Below are 13,988 nucleotides of genomic sequence, written 5' to 3'. Positions count from 1 at the left end.
ATAATGACAAGTCACTTCAGTTGGAAGAAATGGGGTGATAGGAACGGGACACGGAATTCAATTGGGTAAATTTCTTCCAATAGGAATGCATCCCAATTATATTAGTAATTAAAAGAAACTAATTAATGTACTTTTTCCTAATCTTTTTCACAGAGAAAATCAATCCTGTTGATATGATAAAAAGAGGAGAAATTAAGAAAAATCTGAACTCATACTCTTCAGTAAACCATCGCCTGCTCTATTCCTTTTTAATAACAATTAACAAACAAATTTCCATGTGTGTATGGGAGTGGGATGATGTGAGATGTGAGAGGTGAGAGAAGGAAAAGAAGGGCTCTTTCATCGTTGAGACTAGAGAGAATAAAAAAGATGGTTGAAAAGAATGAACGTGTTGAAGGGATTAGTTGTTGCTTGTTGGATAATGGAGTTGAATAAGGTATCATTTGTGTTTGGAATGTTCAAGGAAGGAAGGGAGCGATGAAATGCTTTCAATCACTTCTTTGACTGTTGTTCAAACAAACCTTGGCAACATATGCCCACTTTTAGGCCCACAAATCTAAATTTCTGCCGTCGATGATGGAATTAAAGAGCGACAACGACAAACAACAATATGACCACTAACATTACCAACCATCTCAATCAGAGAGAGAGAGAGATCTTCGCCCAGATTGGGTCGAAACTGGATGGATGGGTTACTCCCCCACCCCCCATCTTGATTGTATAATTGGTATTGGTTTCAGAACAACCATGATATCCAAAGTTTGAAAATTTTTGGGATCAGCAATATGGGCTCTGTCCAGACTTCATGCTACGATCTAAACCATGAAGCCAGAGCCCAGAGGATAGACCATCAGGCTGGCCGGGTGGAAAGCTAGGAAATCCAGGATATTGATTGTCTACTATGCTGGATTTCTTAACCGGCATCGTTAATGGTTGTTATATGTGATCATCCTAAAATTCTCCTAAAGAAAGCTAAATGGGCCTGATCAGGGCTTTGTACCTGTCATATAGGATGGGCTTAGCTCAGCTGAACATCACTATCTTTCTCGTGGGCCTTTAGGTTTGCCTTTGCCATTCTAAAAATGGGCATGTTTTGATTACATTTAGGAAAATAAAAGTATAAAACCAATTGAGAAACATGACTTCTTCTGATCAAAGACCCTTGATCTACTGAATGTCTTCAGCATTAACAAGAACCATTACAGTACAGAGCTCAGAGCTGCCCTAAGGTCCAATAGAATTGCCATATTTCAACCTCTGCGCTGCTACACCTCCATCTCTCACCTCATGCGTGGGACATTAGACATCACTCTTTAGATGGGTCCCCATCCTAATAGACTGGTGGGGAACAGGTTCAATGCATCACAAGAATTTATTATATTTCAGTATCCTTATTAAATAAGGCAAGAAGAAAAGGAAAATAATAAATAAATAAATAATTCCATAGGTCCATGGCGAGAATGAGATATCAGTAAGCTCCAGTCCATATACACCTACAGTTGATGGATTTGAACTGTATTGAGCCCCTTCAAAATTTGACAAAGGCTCAACCCAGACTAACCCATGTTCTAGCCCTAATCTAGATATGCGAATGTTAGTCCACAAAATAAGGTTTAAAGCTCATTCTCTTCCGATTGAATGAACTCATGAAACGTTTTTCAGTACATAAACAGAGATGGCCCATTAAAAACTAAATAAAAAAAAAACTCAGAACTTTGTATTTATACTCAATCCCACTGAGTAGAGCTGGCAATTGTGTTGGGAGGGTCAGGTTCGGGTCTGGGTTGGGTCAAGACACTTCAGATTGATCTCGGGTTGAGTTGAATTTTGGGTTAGTTTGTCAAATTCTATGCCCTAACCCTAAACGTTTGGGTTAGGGTTGACACATGGGTCAATTCGGGTCATCCTAAAAAATAACAGAAATTTTAAAAAGATAAAATAAAAATACATGAAAAATACCAAAATTAAAGGAATTAACCTTAAAATTCAAAATATAAAATAAAATAACTTGAACATTTAACAATTCAAAGAGTAAAGACTAAATAGTAAAAATTAAAGAGTGAAAACTTCTAACAATGCATAAATAGTCCCAATTAAACCTGGCATGGGGTCAGTGGGTTAATCTACGACCCAACTCAGTTTTTATCGAGTCATTCTCAAATTCAAATGGCTAAATATGAGACCCTAACCCTGTTTTTTCGGATTGGGTTGGGTCAACTTTTTGCCAGATCTACCACTGAGACAGCCTGGCCCGTAAGTGCCGCTCTGACCATGGTGAAATGGCCTTAGACTTCTGACATAAGATCCTTTCCTTACATCAGATGGATGGGAGCACCCCAGTTGCATGGGTTTGGAGAATGACTAGAAATGGTACCCCCCACCCCCCAAGTTCCTAAAATTCGGATAGAAAATAGGCAATCATGTGTACCAAAACTAGGGTTAATGTACACAGATACGGTATGATCTTGTTTTCCATCATCCATTATCACCTTTCTCTCTCTCTCATTTTCTTTCTCTCTCCAAACATTCATAATTTCATACTGGTATTCACAAGAGATCTTGGTGTCCATGTCGTTGAAAGCAATGCACAAGAGATGAGTAAATGTGAAGGGAGAGTGAGCAAGCATGATGGTGATGTCCGCCGACTGCAGGCTTTCTTTACCCATCCCTCTTTCACTAAAATAAGCTATCTGGCAGACTGTGTTCAATCCCAATTGTCTCTCCCCCTTTCTCTCAAATTTCAACTTACACGTGGGGACCTCATTAACACACACCCCTACGCTCTGCCCTTCCTTTCATTTATTCCCTAGGCCAACCCACCTCTCTTCTCTTTGATGAATAATTGGTACATACAACACCTCTCCATCCTTGTCCAACTGTCCATCCTCCCCATTTTATCCTACCACTCCCATTTGATATTAGGATGGGAATTGGGAAGCATACTATTATCAGTCCAGAAGAATCATAAATGATATATGGGCCCATTGAGGAGACTTCAAGCTTGTATTAGGTACAAGCCTGATTGGTTGTTTTCCAGTCATACAATCAATCACCCAGGTGCATCAATGGAGTTCAATCATAATCCTTCATGGGTTGAAGGATTGAAATCTCAAAGACTCAGAATTTTACATACATGTCTGGAAGACTGGAACCAAGATCAGAGGATGCAACTGTAGTTTGTGATGTGTTATGTAGAGGGTCAAGCTCAAAATTTTTAATTTGCTATTATTCTTTCTAGTTTCTAACCTATCTGCAGCTAGTTGGTGAATTAAAGTTTTTTCACCCTGTAATATAATGATGGTGGAACTGGAACACCGACTCATTGATGGCATTGGAGAGAGAGAGTGAGTGAGTGAGAGAGATTCTTAGGTGGTAGACTAGTGGAGTCATCTTTCAGTCAACAAATGGGTTTACGTCGGATTTCCTTTTATATATAAGGTGGACACGACTTCTTGAGCTCTTTTCCAGTTTCCATGAAAGGGAAGATGCTGATTTGCTTGGGGAGATTGGCTTAGGAGTCCTACACATTAAAAAGCCTCTTCAAGTACTTCCAATCCCAACCATCTTTTTCAATTTGTAAGCCTTCCCTTCATTATTAGGGCTACACTCCTCACATTTGTAGGGTTAGGGTTAGGCTTTGGCTTTTACTTGTCCTGCTCTTTTAGTATTTGCATTAGAATGGTTGGTTTAGAAGGAATCTCAAGTCCCATCCCAAACGAGGACCCAATCAGAATCGGGTTGAAATTTCAATATCTGTTAATAGTCTATCGATTCTGACCAAAGCAATAGCACTTTGAACTAGCTATTGTCAAAATAAAAGGAAAATAAATGACTTTCCTCGGAAGACGCTTTGGCAAACAGATCCCACTTTGAACTATCTGTAAGGATTTTGGTTCTTAATTGGGAGCCACGAATTGCCAAACCCTAAAATTTGACTGTATGATAGGGCATGACTCACCATTATCTGAAGTACCCTTAGACGAAAAAACCCCTCTATCAATCCCTTGTGGTTTGGGTAGTACATAGTTTTCTCCTTCCCCATCAGATAGGGATGAGTAAAAAAACGAAAAATCGAACCGACCAAAACTGAATCGGTCGGTTTGGTGTTTTTAAAAAATCGAAGGTACTGATTCGGTTTCGGTTAACTAATATAGAAAATTAGCGGTTAATCGAACCGACCGGTATACATATATTCCTATATATTTTATATATTATAAATTAATAAATATGCATTATATATAAATATATGTTTATAATATATGATATATATTATTTATTATTTAAAATATAATATTATACATATATTTGTAAATTTTTATTATATATTTATTTATTTTTATAATATATATTGTAAAAATTAAAAAACCAAAAAACTAAAAAACCAAACCAATCAACTGATTAACCAATTGGTTTCAATTACCGGTTTTTCAAAAAATGGTAGTATTAATTGGTTTGGTTAAAAAAAAGGTAACAAAACCGTGAACACTCCTACCATCAGAGATTTCATAATGGTGTTTGAACCTGTAAGGGTTTGTAACAAATCTTTCATTTATCTAGATAAAGGTCATGATGAGAATATTCAAATATTTTCCCCATTTTCAAAAGAAATTATTGGAATTACTTGCATTAAAGGAAGTTTAATTCTAAGTTTTTAACTCTAGTAATTACTTCGCAATCACGTTGAACCCAAACAACGTGAAGACATCCTAATATAATATTTTGATTGAGTTGTACTATGACACCGTATAGAGGCATAATGCCTGAAAAACTGATATAACCAATCAATTGGTGTTCATCAAAATTCTTCTGGTCAAAGTTCTTCTGCCATCCTACCCTTCGGGCATCATAGAAATTGTCTTTTTGATTTGATCACTAGCATGTTATTCTATTGGGGGTTGCAAGAAAATGCATGCTGTGATTGTGATTGTGGTCACAGTGGATGTGATCTCCCTCAAATCAGTTCAGTTCTCACCACTTAGGCCCCATATTATTTTTATTCTGCCCCTACATCCTTCAATCCTTCATTTTGGAAAAGGTCATCTCTTCTGCATTTCTCTTCTCTTATTGCTACCAAAGGTCGGTTGTTCTTTACCTCTCATCCCTGAATCAAGATCCGTTGCTCAAAGGATGGTGGGTTCATCTCTTTAGGATATCTTCTAAACAAAAATTTTAAGTGATCACACAAATTTTTAAACCATCCATATATCTCCAGCATTTTTTCATGGGCATTTTGTTGTTTTAGATTAATTTATAAATTTTAATTTAGAACAGTAGGCTGTAGAAAGAGCAAATGACTTAATTTGCGATTGACCTCAAAAGCTTGAAGAGAGACAAAGTGAGGATGATGACAATGATGATGGTCATTACTAGGAACATTGGACTAGGTACTGTTGTCATTTATTGAAATGTTGGGGTAGATTAATAAGTTGATAGGTTAGATTATGAGTTAATCTGCATTGTTAATCAGGATTAGATCATGTTGATCTATATATAGACACATTCTGGTTGAGTAGGAAACATCAAAGGGTGTGCTCTCTGTACTGGAAGTATAACACGCGAATGTCAGGGATCAGTATGGGCACTCTCATGCAATATATGAAAGTGAATAAAGGAAGAGTGATCAGAGAAAGAAAGTGTTAGTAATGTAGGGATATTTTCGTAATTAAGAAAAACTAGTAAGGGGGAAGTCAGACTCAGTACGAGTTTAAAAGATGACGTGAGTCCTGTTTAATACAAGATACTCATCACTATTCACAGTCTGACTTTAGCTGAGTAGGGCTTGTAAATGTTGAGGAGAGAGGAGAGAGGAGAGAGAGGCTTGTAAATACTAAATATAGAGAGAGAGAGAGAAAGAAAAAAAGGAGAGAGAGAAAGAGGCATGGAGGTGTGAGGTCGATTGAGAGGGTAGAATATCTGTTACTGTTTAAGGAAAGAGCCATCATGCCACTGGCGACCAGACATTGTCGGGAACATGCAAAATAGCGGGCATTGGAAAACACATCCAAGGACGACCAAGAAACCCCTCGAATCATTGACATGGTAAGGGTAGTTGCAGACTCCTGGACGAATGAACAAAGATTGCTTATTCTCAAGTTCTCACTTCTCTTTTTTTTTCTTGTTTTTTTATTCAATATAATATATAATAAGAAGGAAGACTGACCTTCTTTCATATATTGGAGTTTCCTTTTACTAATTATATTTGTTTATAGCATGTGAAGGGATTGTATGTGGCTTTCTTATATTTTGGAATACAAATTCAATAACTAGAATGAAACCATCTTGTTGGTATATATATATATATATATATATATATATATATATATTCAAAAAGGTCATTTCAAAATTTTTGCAAATAGGTTGAGTCTCATCATTATTTTCTTAGGGATGGCAATTTTTTTTTTTTTTATTTGAATGATGGATTTTTGGATTTTACAATCTGTATGGGTAGGGTATGATATTAGACTAAACTCAATCCTCTCCGACCCGCATATTGTTGAAAAACATATAAACTTTATGTATTAAGTGTTGAATTTAATAATATTTTGAAATTTATGTAAAGGATAATTGATAGTTTGTGTGTTTTCTACATGTCTTAATCAAATAATTGAAAATTTTATTGTTTATTTGTATTGTTTTACTTATTTATTGCTTATATATGACATGAAATAATAAAAAATCAGATATGGGTTCTAAACCCAAACCACCCCTACCCTTTGAATGGTATCGGGGAGGGTAGGGTTGGGGAGGGTTCTACGTTTTCATGTATGAGAAAGGTTTGTATTCTCAAAATTCAATCCACTACAGATTTTGGAGCAGGTATAGGTTGGGAAATTTAAGGAGGCAAATAAGGTTTAAAATTTACCAAACCCTCCTTGAACCCCCTCCATTACCATCCCTACGATGTCTTGTTACTTTCTCTCTTAAATGTGAAACTAAAGATGCCGAACAATGTAGATTAATTCAAATGGCACGAACAACTAAGGCCCCGTTCGCTTTTCGGTAAGTTACTTACCCAGGTAAATGCAATTACCGGGTAAGTTTTTCTTGGGAAACACTTACCCAGGTAAGTGTATTTACCCATGTTCTTTTATTTCTCAAGTAAAAAAGGAAATGGCCATTTTAACCATAAAAATTCATTATTAAAAGGGGCATTTTTGTCCCATTCAAATGTTGGAAACTTTCCCCCCCAAGTGGAAAAGTTATTTACCCACCTAGGAGATGGGTGATTGTGATACACAGGAAAATGAACTTTCCCTAATCCCCACATTAATCTGAAAAAAGAATATGGGATTTTTTATCAATAGAAATCAAAATCCCATTGACCAAATTTTTCCCCTCTCAAAATCTAAAAAAAGAGTGCCCCCTAAATACTATCAAATTGTAACAATTAATATAAAAATTTTATACGACAGTAACCAGAGCCAATGGGCTTATTATCCAACTGCCCATGCTACATCAGAACAAAATTAACTTATTACTTTAGCTAAAACAAAGATAGTTAATACCATGATTAGGCATGGGGTTGTTCTTTTAATCTATTTTGATCTCCTAGGATATGTCTTGTATGGACTTCTTGTGTAATGATTGTAATTCTCTCTTCTTCCTGATTCAAAGCTTGACAAAACAGTAAAGGTGGCATCCTAGTTAAAACATTTAATATGAAACAGCTTCACCCTTAATTTTCTTTTTCTGTTTAATTGTTATTTTTCTTTTTCCATAGAATAGATATAATACCCAAAACAAAGGCACAAAACTTTAAAAAAAAATTAAACCCCACTGCAGTGGACTCCAAGATACCATCATATCTAATTATCTATGTACCAGTTTAAGTTTTATATATATGAAACAAACCAAAATTCGTCTTTACACGTGCACCATCATGCAACATCACGTGTCACACTAGTTTCTCCCATACTTGAATTTGTGTTGTATATTATTTTATTTTTCTTCTGCACATGCACACCCTTCTTTCTAGATCATGAAGCATTGGTAGGGTGATCTGCATATATTTCTTTGAGTAACATCACACAAGGTCTAAAAAACTTCATATTTCGTGATCTGGAGTTAAACTGAAAGAGAGAGAGAGAGAGAGATGGAACTTCAGCCAAAGAAAAAACAAAAAATGTCATGGAGAAAATAGAAAGTTCATGGAATAAGAGAACATGGATACATGTAATGGAAGCTAACATTGAATCATCCCACTGAATGGTAAAACTTCCTCTATATGGTGCCTCTGTGTGTACATCGATCCACTTATCTTTCTCCATGACTGTATTTCCTAATAGTAGACATATAAAATGCAGCTCATATAAACTAAAGATTAGTGCTCAAGAACCTAAATAATCATGGAGAAACAGTAACTTATGTCTACAAATTTAAGTTGCATAAGAGGTGCTAGCTAGTAGTACCCAAGTCGAAGTTCCAAATCCAAATCCTCCTTTGACTCTCTACAGAGACCGATCTCCAGATCCAGCCTAACGATCTCTGCCGTCTTCAAAAGCTTGCACTCATCTTGTTGCCTAAGACCCTTCAATTCTCTAACCCCAAAGCGAGGTTTCATAGTTCTACTCTGTGCAGTATCTCCGCCTTTTGAGCTGCACGAAGCATCTAGCAGAGAACCAGTCCTTGTCTTCAGTTCAGCGGAGGATGCAGAAGTGGGTGATGAAGAGAAACAAGCAAGAGAGGGTGAAAGCAATGAAGGAAATGTGTAAGTGAATGAAGGGAGTCTAGTGGAGTGAGATGATGATAAGAAATCAACATTGGGGCTTGGATTGGGATTTGGGTTAGGCTTGTTTTGAGAACACTGAACTTCCCATGGAGGTGATTGTCTCATCCTGGCTCTATCTCTCCTGTGAACGTTCATATGACCCCCAAGAGCTTGAGCAGACTTAAATTCCCTTTTACAGAAGCTACATGTATACGATCTTGGAGGCCATGGAAACCCACCTAACATATCTCCTCCAAAACTGCCATTGTTATACTCCCAAGAGTCTCTAACTTTGTTGTTGCTGCTGCTGTTTATAAGGTCTATACGATCCAAACCTGATGAGTCTTTCATGCTGTTCATCAACCTGTTTCTCTCCATGGATTCTTCTGATTCAATCAAATCTTAACAAGATCAGAACAAGAGCAATAGATATGCTTTATCTTGAACCAAATCTAGTAGAGAAAAGAAAGAGAACCCACCCAACTCTCAAAAGCAAAGGAAAAATAAAGGTGAACAATCAAGTAAAATAAAGTAATGGGGAGTCACTGACCTGAGAAAATTGTTGATGTTGTAGAGTTGTGATGGGTCTCAGGGAGTGGTAATGAGAGTTGCAGCTATGCCCATCAAGTTCTAATCCAGAAACTGAAAATCCCATTGAAGGTACCTATCTGCAAATGTTTCTTACTATATTTGGTTATTACTTGGCGAATGTAGAAACTAGCCTGCCAGGTTATACCTTTTTGCCAAATCTAGCTGAGATCTAGCGGATGTTCCTTGGTCCTTTTTAAATTGTATGCCAAATACTCTTAGTCAATATCAACGATTTTTTTTTTTTTTTTCAGTTAGATTGTTAATTTTTTTCTCCATTTATCTTTCATATTTTCGGGCATTAATTATTTAAATAATTTAGTTTTGGAGGTTTAGAACATGACCCAGTTTGAAGTTTTGGGCAGGATCTTTTGTCTGTGGACTGTGATATTTTTGCTTTCCCTCTTGCCATTTTTTGCTAATAAAAGGGCTGAAAATTACCATGCATCAAATACAAAAAACTGTGATTAAACAGAAGCTTTCCACTTGGGCCAGATAACAGATGTGGTTCACATGCTCATCCATCAACACCATTTGGTCATCAATAGAATCAGATCACAAGTGCATAATGAAACATATGCATGACTCTAGTCTATATTCTTCTGGGCAGTAAAATCAAAGCAGATCGGGCCAAGGAGAAAGTCAAACCAGTCCATCCTCATTTCCCGTCTTATTTTTGGGATGTGAATGGATCAGGTTAATCGGTAAATCAGCCCTGATCAATGCAGCCTTAATGGGATATGGGTCGGGTTCGGGTTAAATGAGTCAGGTTATGTCGGGTTTTGTTAACTCTCGCTTACCTTTTCTTCTTTCCTCTCTCTCTCTCTCTCTCTCTGTTCTCTCTCTCGCTGAGCGTAGTAGAGAACTGGAGACCGTTGATTGATTACTGCAGCCCTAGTGCACAATGATTGATGAGAAAGAGAGAAGAGATTCACTTCCCTCTCTCCATCTCCTTTCTCCTTTCTCCTTTATGAGAATAGCCGAGAGTCTGAGTCTTGGCATTGACCACTGAAAGCCTACCTATTTCAAAGCAAGTCTCTTCTCCACATCTTACAGAAATAGGTAAATTCAGACCCCTTTTCTTCACAATACTCAGGGTTTAGAAATCACCTCAAAAAGAATGAGGACATTCCAATGTTAATTTCACAAGAATTCTTATTCTGATATGTCCTTATTTTCTGGATGCATTAGCTCAATTTATACTTCCATGCTGAAAAGATCTCAATTGCAAATATGCAACTAAAGCTAAAAACAGTATATATATGAAATGTCAAATAATTTCTGGAAACTAACAACAGGAGTTCAAGTTCAATGGGTGAGCCGGGTTGGCATCATCAGTAGTAGGGACCCAAGTCACCCAACAAGAAGAAATTAAGTTCATGAAATTAAAAATTCAGATCTATTTCTAATTTGTCATTACCGCTTCTAAAGCTAGATCAGAGCTAATAAGAGCTTTATATTTGATGGAAATGGAAACCCATTAAACTGAGAGAGATGCTTTTACTTTGTTTGGACTTGGGAGAGAGTTGCACATTAATTCAATCACTGCCTCAGAGGAGCTAAGAGCTTTATATTTGATGGAAATGGAAACCCATCAAACTGAGAGATGTTTTTACTTTGTTTGGACTTGGGAGTTGGGAGAGAGTTGCGCATTCAATCACTGCCTCAACGCTCGGCAGCTAGCTAGCCAACCAGTGGGTAGTGGGTGCCGAGCTCTTGCTTGTAGGTGAGTGTATGAACTATGAACAGTGCTTTCTGATTCTGAATTTCTGATAAAACACTAATGGAAATGGCATATTAGCATGGACCGTACATTAATGGGGAAGGGCGCTGCAATGACTACATCGCCATCGCCGATGCATCCGATTTATGGTGAAAGGTAAATACAAGACAAACGAAGAGTATCTAATCTAACTGAACCAGATTCTCCCGTTTTCGTTTTGAGTTTTGAAGAAAAAGATAAAAGGGTTGCATTTAACATCTTCAAAAGAGAAACAATATCCTTCCAGATTTAGAGGAGATTTAGGAGCGACTGATGACCAATTAGATGAACTCTTTTCCTGCCAAACATCACAGAGAGCTTTATGGCCGAAAGAACAAGGATTACCCGCCGAACAAAAGGTTGCCTTCTCCTCCACACTATTGTAGCAGATTGGACAAGATGGGTTGCTCATCTCACATGCATGTTACACTGTGCCAAGTGCTGCACTAGGTTTAGTCAAGCTTTACCACATTTGTCTGTCTATCACAAAAAGACGAGCAACAGAGAAACTATAATGGGCCAACTCAATTCCATTGGTTTATTAATGGGACCTATCGAATTTGACTACTTGTTTGATACCATCTGTTAGGATCGATCCATTTCAATCCTATTCTAGACATATATATAATACCCATTTTTAGAATTTTAATTTAATGTAATGCTTTTCAAGATTAAGTGTGATTTTGGGTTTAGAAAAACCTATTTTCGTTTCTTCACAATATATAGATTCTTCGTTTTGCATTTAATTAATTAGATTTATATTGATTTTATACGGATCATTAAATCTCAAATCAAATTCCATTCAATATTTCACATATCCATATCGATTCTTTTGGGCAATGATCCGTATCGAATCCAGATTTCTTGTGTTCTTAACGGATCGGGTGGTATATCCATATCCGAATTTGATTAAATTCATTTGTAGCAATATTCTTAGATTGGCGATTACAATTAAGGTTATGTTTAGGAGTGTTTATGTTAAAAATAAGTGCTTATTCAGGGGACGTTTGGGACCGGTGTGTTTTACGACTGTTCTGTTTCATAAGTGAGCCCTGAATTACAAGTGATTCGTTTTCATCTATGTTTTTGAGAAACACAAAAAAACGGGATACAGGTTGACTGTGAGTTTAAAGTGATTTAGCTTAATATTATAATATATTTATAATGACAACTATGTGGCACCTCAAAAACTGGTCAGTTTTTTCAAATTTCAATGTGCCATGTCACCAGGGTGATTCAAGATCACTCAAGCTATTCAAGAAACAAAAAGTTTGGCATTTGAAGAAACCTCTCCTTTCTCGAATCCCAAAGCTAATTATTACAAAAATGTTTTTTTTTTTTAAACAGGGCTACCAATTACCATTTTTTTACCGATTCAAGAAACGAAATGGAACAATCGTGAAATGCACCAGTCCCAAGCAACCCCTGAATAAGTGGTTAAAAACAAGTGCTTATTCCAATAAGCACTCGTTTGCATTTGGCATCCAACTTTTTCAAGTTTTATATTGGGTTTTTGGTAGTCTTTTTCTCCAATAAGCACTTAAATAAGCATTTGTGACTATTTTGTCCTTCATTTTCTTTCAAATTTTACGAAAGCATTTTTATAAAAGTACTTTTATGAAAATTTAAGGGTAAAATACAAAAACCTCCCCTGAAGTTTCTAACAATCATAAAAACCTCCCCTATAGTTTTACTTTAGCAAAAACCTCCCCTCTATTCTTGAAAAATTCAACAAATACCTCTCTTCCGTTAATGACCAAGACGGAAAACGTTAAAGAGATGATCATTTTTTCAAAACACTTATTTTACCCTTTTACAAATTAATGTGCATTTATTTTTACTAAAACAGTCTTGTCTCAGCAACTCCATAATTCGCTCGAACACTACTTATCTTCTTCCTCGCGATGCACAACGGAAGAATTGTGGTGCACTTCCCCTTCCAGACACATCACATCTTCTGATACCCGGACCATTGAATTTGCACCAGAGATCCAGTACACTATCTCACTCTACAACACTAGATCGATGGTGGGCATAAACGAACCAATTCACGTGATATCCACAGAAGGGAGGTTTTTTCAATTTAGACTCACATGGTTGATATCTGGTCATTGTTGCTTTCAGGGAGTTGATGCTGATATCAATTTTAATCTCAGCGATTACAAAGAAGATATAAAATAGGTGGGATAGTGGGTTAGGCATTTCTCGCAAAGTCTCAAATATTTGCACTTTTTTGAAGGGTAAATTACAAAGACCCCCCTATACTATGGGATCTATGACAAAGACCCCCTATACTATGACCATGAGACAAAGACCCCCTTTCATTAACCTTCCATCCAAAATCCGTCGTTGCAATATCTTTTAATCCCCATACTATCCTTATAATAACTATTCGGACAATTTTAACCCTCTTTTGAGTTATATGTTTTCTCACCTTATTTCTCCCTTGCAACGAAGTGATTTCTCCTTTGTGACCAAGCTCTGAGTTATAGTATCAAGGGACATCTCCCTCACGAGTTTTAGCCGCACGGGATTTCTTCCTCACGAGTTTCAGTCGCAAGCTCTGAGTTATAGTAGCAAGGGTCATCTCCCTCACGAGTTTCAGCCGCACAAGATTTCTCCCTCACGAGTTTCAGTTGCAAGGGTGGAATACCTTGTCCTACGTTGGTGAGTGATCAACCCTGACCACGGTACCAAGGCATTATCAAAAAATAATAAAAAATCAAAAATTAAAAAAAAAAAGAAAACTAGTCGAGCTCTTTGTTACAAAACCTAAAATAAGAGGGAGAGGGAGAAGTTTCATAGCTGAAATGGGAAAACCAAAAATTGTCATGCTTTCTTAGAAATGGGAAAGAAACTTCCTACTTTGAGGAAGAACATGCTAGTGGTCAGTCCACCATTCACTAAAGCCAAGTTTAACGACCATAAAGA

At 36.8% G+C, this 13,988-nt stretch overlaps 1 protein-coding gene across 1 annotated transcript; it reads right to left on the bottom strand.

Moving 5' to 3' along the window:
• Window positions 1–8,167: 8,167 nt before the first annotated feature.
• LOC104600998 (transcriptional regulator SUPERMAN-like) lies at window positions 8,168–9,602 on the bottom strand. Its single transcript, XM_010264184.2, has 2 exons — window positions 9,258–9,602; window positions 8,168–9,093 (listed from the first exon to the last, which is right to left on the bottom strand). The coding sequence occupies exon 2, from the start codon at window positions 9,083–9,085 to the stop codon at window positions 8,399–8,401; it is 687 nt and encodes a 228-aa protein (XP_010262486.1). The 5' UTR covers window positions 9,086–9,093; window positions 9,258–9,602; the 3' UTR covers window positions 8,168–8,398.
• Between the last annotated feature and the right edge of the window lie 4,386 nt (window positions 9,603–13,988).

This window comes from Nelumbo nucifera, chromosome 3, assembly GCF_055504915.1.
Source record: "Nelumbo nucifera cultivar China Antique chromosome 3, China Antique-T2T, whole genome shotgun sequence".
NCBI classification, from domain to species: Eukaryota; Viridiplantae; Streptophyta; class Magnoliopsida; order Proteales; family Nelumbonaceae; genus Nelumbo; species Nelumbo nucifera.
The sequence above is the reverse complement of the archived record's forward strand: the minus strand, read 5'-3'. Positions and strand labels throughout refer to the sequence as shown.